The sequence below is a fragment of the Cyprinodon variegatus genome, unplaced genomic scaffold (assembly GCF_000732505.1).
Source record: "Cyprinodon variegatus isolate N-32 unplaced genomic scaffold, C_variegatus-1.0 Scaffold1320, whole genome shotgun sequence".
Lineage (NCBI taxonomy): Eukaryota > Metazoa > Chordata > Actinopteri > Cyprinodontiformes > Cyprinodontidae > Cyprinodon > Cyprinodon variegatus.
The window spans coordinates 74,639-78,670 of record NW_015151773.1 but is presented as its reverse complement, the minus strand read 5'-3'; the positions used below and the strand labels follow the sequence as shown (position 1 = coordinate 78,670).

The following is a 4,032-nucleotide window of genomic DNA, read 5'->3' as shown; positions in this document are numbered from 1 at the left end:
TATCGGCCCAGTCTGAGGAAACATTCAGCTGGGGCTAACCGCTGTTAGCTTAGTTAGCATTGGTGTTTAAGGGGAGCAACAGGAGACGAAGCCGAGGGCTTCTGAAAGGATGCTTAGACTGGGGTCAAAGGTCAGACTGCGGCTTTAATAGCTGCCAGTTTCCTGCGGACATGTTTTTTTTTTTTATTAGATGATGGGATTTATCCAGAACAAGAACGGATTATAAAACCAGCTTAACAATGTCTGCCCTGCACCATGGCTGCTAACGTGCTATGCTAACGTGTCTGCAGAGAGGAGCTGGACCTGGAGGACATGGTGGACATCGAGTTGGACTTCCCTACCCTGGCCGACCCTCAGGACGCCCCGTCTTCTTCTGTGGTAGAGGTGGGTTCCTGTCCTGTGTGGACGCAGGTCCTTCCTCCTCCTTCCTGCTCCTGTTCTCCCTTTCCTGCTCCTGTTCTCTTGTTCCTCCTCTCCTTCCTGGTCCTGTTCTCTCCTTCCTCCTCTCCTTCCTGCTCCTGTTCTCTCCTTCCTCCTCTCCTTCCTGGTCCTGTCCTCTCCTTGCTTGTCTCCTTCCTCTTTTTTCAGATTTTTCCAGATGAAGGTTTCATCTGGAGACGTTTCAGATTAAAGCCAAAATGTCGGCCATGTTTTTGTGCCTTCTTTGTGAATTGGATCATTTTTCATGTCGTTAGTCTTTAATGTGTTCAGGTTTATATAAACAAATGTCCAGTTTTAAACGTTGCTACTCCTGCTAACCTGTTAGCATGCGTCAGTGAGTCCTGATTGAAAGTAACCAGGGGTCACTAATAGGCAGACCTCGGTGCGGACCTGAAACTGAGACCAAAACAGAAAAAAGTAAAATCTCAGTGAGCACTTTCTGGTTGAGCTGCACAGCTTTTATAGTCTTTACGGTTACTGACGGAACGTCAGTCTGGCTGTTCCACATGATGCCGCCGATCTGACTGGCTTCCTGACTGGGAAGGACGGAGAAACAGGCTGAAATGAAAGAGGGAGAAACGGGACAGCTGGAGATAGGCCCCGCCCCCGCCATGACTCAGCATCATTGCTCTTTTCTACCAAAGCCATCATTAGGTGGCGGTGGCTCCCGTGTTTGGGCAGAAAGTTTAAAGGTTTGTTTTCCAGAATAATCCGGCGCTGGTTAGGGAACCTTGGAGCTGCAGGGTTCCTCCGAGCGGCAGCCATCTTAGAACAGAGAATAGAAGAACTCTTCCTTTAAATACTGTTTAAATTAAATGAACGCCTCAGTAACCTCCAGTTAATCTCAGACTGTTAATCCCATCACCACCAGATTAAGCTAATGTTTCTAGATGAATCCAGCCAGTAGAGGAGGTTCCTGTTTGGCGACACCTTGTGGTCACCATGTGTATGAAGAGCCTTCAGCTGCTCTGATGCTGCCTCTCCTCCTTCTGTCCAGGACCAGGACTGCTCAGCTACTCCAGTTAAAGTCCAGAAGACGGAGGATCCCAGCGTGGCCTAGAGCGTCTCAGCAGCACCCCCTGCTGCTGGAGGTTTGCTCTGCAGGAGGTGGACAGTCGGTGACTCTGCTGATGTTCCAGTGAACCACAGGAGCACTTCTAAGCAGCCGAGCTTCATGTGTTCTTCTTCACTGCTGGAGGAGGCGTCCAGCGTCTGTCCTGCATGTTTCTGGTAGAAGGTTTCAGTTTGAGGAAAGAAAAGGTGTTTAGTTTTAATGATTCCTCTGAGGGAAGGTTTGGAAAATGTTTTAATTCAGCTGCATTGATTCCTTTTTTTTTAATTCCGGTCTTGTTTCTTATTGCTGTTGGAAATGTTTTAAATAAAAGAACGCACTGAAAACCTTTGTCTGTTTTTCTTCTCATTTTAGATGTAAACCTCATTTAACTCAATTTAAATATACTTTATTAATCATGTGGAGAGATAAAATAACTGCAGCTGATCCTATGGATCCAATGATTTCATCTGATCCTAAAACTGGCTGAAGGGTTTGTTCTAAATAAAGGAGCCAGCTGATTGGTTCCAGTCACTGACCTGCAGGATTCACCCCCAGCCTCAGGAAAAGGACTTCCCAGTAGAAAATAAATAAAATTAGACATGTTTCAGTCAAAGGGTTCTCTAAACTCTAAAGCTACTCAGGCTTTTAGCTGTTGGACAGTTTTCTGGGAGTTTTTTTCCAGATTAGCAGATAATTCAAAGCTGCTCCATGTTTGCTTCTGGTTCTGCGGAGCAGACCTGAGTGGTCTGGCTGTTGATCCCCTGGAAAAGATGCATTCATCTATGAAAACCAATGATCAGGTCTAAAAGATAAAAATGTTAAAGACGAAAAGCAGTCATGGAAAAATGATTGGGCAACCTTTAGATTTTTTATCTAGATAGATTTTATTTTTCCAGTTGTTTAATTTTAGAACCAGACACTGAAGTTTAGCTAGTGCTAGCTTACGGAGCTAAACTGCTGACATTTTGTTCAAAAAAGTAAAACTGAAATTTTTTTATTTTATCTGAAAAAGGAAGTTTGCAGGGTGGGGACTATAAATCTGATATCTGAGACGATGGTCCTGCTGCTGAAGCTCCTCAGAAATGTTATGAACACCCAGAACAGCAGGGAGAAGTGATGGAGGGTTATTGTCATTGGATGGTTTAAAGGATTAATTTAATCCCTAATTCTCACCACAGGATTATGGACAAATTATATCCCAAAAACAATTATCAGTTTTTTAATATATGGTTTCCGCATTTATATTCCAGTTTCTAAGCTTATAAATACATTTATTGAAGGAATCAATATAAAAGACGAAAGGTAGAGCAGGTCCCTGAAGGATCCAGTCCAGGTAGACCGGGTCCTCGGAGGATCCAGTCCAGATAAACCGGGTCCTTGGAGGATCACACTGTAGAGTACATGTGTGTATACTCTATGTTCATATATTCCATGTGTATATACTCTGTGTATATATTCTATGTATGTATACTTTATATACTCTATATATTCAGTGTGTATATACTCTATGTGTATATATTCTATATGTATATACTCTATGTGTATATATTCTATGTGTCCTCAGAGGATCCAGTCCAGGAGGTTCCGGTCCAGGTAGACCGGGTCCTTGCAGAATCTGGTTCAGGAGGATCCAGTCCAGGAGGAACCGGTCCTGATATACCGGGTCTTTGGAGGATCAGACTGTACAGTGCATGTGTATATCCTCCATGTGTATATATTATATGTGTATATACTCTATGTGCATATATTCAATGTGTATATACTCTATGTGTATATACTGTATGTGTATATATTCAATGTGTATATACTCTATGTGTATATATTCAGTGTGTATATACTTTATGTGTATATACTCTATGTGTATATATTCAATGTGTATAAATGCTGTTTATTCAGTGACGTCTCCAAAGCCCTGATGTTTTTATGAAGTTATTCCTCCAGCCCTGATGTCAACAGTCTGTTGATTTATACTAAAATACTCTGCAGTGCTGAGGCATCCTTTTACTGTTCTTCATCTGTTCTTAGCTTAGTGTAGCATGTCGACCTCCCCAAGATGGCGCCCGTGATTTCTGCGCAGTGACAGTGAATGTTGCGGGAGTAAAACCAGCCCTTAGGGGGGCAGGTCTTATCCAGCCCACTAGGTGGCAGCAAAGTGTCTACAGGCTGAGTCATCAACCGGAAGTGACGTACCGCAGCGAAGAAGAGGCTGTCATTCCGGTCAAATGCGGGTAAATGTCAGCCTGAGCAGAACCTGTCGAGAAGCTTGAGTTTAGTGGCGCTGTTTGCTGTTCCTGCTTCGACCTTTGGAGAAAGAAAGCGGGACCATGTTGAGGGTTTGTCTGCGAGGAGTGAAGGCTTCAGCCCGGGTAGGTCTGAGCTGTTAGCTGCTAGCTGCTAGCTTGTTGTCATTCAGTGACCCGCAGCCTGGCTCAAGGTGCTACAGAGAGCTGCTCTCTGCCCGCTAACCTTCATCCTCCTGCTGCTGCTGCTCTGATTTCTGCTTCTGTCTCTCATTATAGTTTCCCTTTAAACATTAA

The 4,032-nt window shown here is 44.0% G+C and overlaps 2 protein-coding genes across 3 annotated transcripts in view; both read left to right on the top strand.

Moving 5' to 3' along the window:
* The window catches only part of LOC107102787 (histone RNA hairpin-binding protein-like), a 13,941-nt gene extending 12,141 nt beyond the window's left edge, over positions 1–1,800 (top strand). For both annotated transcript variants that reach the window (XM_015402216.1, XM_015402215.1), the window contains exons 7-8: positions 291–384; positions 1,439–1,800. In XM_015402216.1, coding sequence (XP_015257702.1) covers positions 291–384; positions 1,439–1,501 — 157 coding nt within the window. In that variant the 3' untranslated portion in view covers positions 1,502–1,800. The remainder of the gene's footprint in view (positions 1–290; positions 385–1,438) is intronic.
* Positions 1,801–3,672: 1,872 nt separating this feature from the next.
* Positions 3,673–4,032, top strand: part of immt (inner membrane mitochondrial protein) — a 15,470-nt gene continuing 15,110 nt past the window's right edge. Inside the window, exon 1 of the mRNA XM_015402211.1 lies at positions 3,673–3,861. Coding sequence (XP_015257697.1) covers positions 3,820–3,861 — 42 coding nt within the window. The 5' untranslated portion in view covers positions 3,673–3,819. The remainder of the gene's footprint in view (positions 3,862–4,032) is intronic.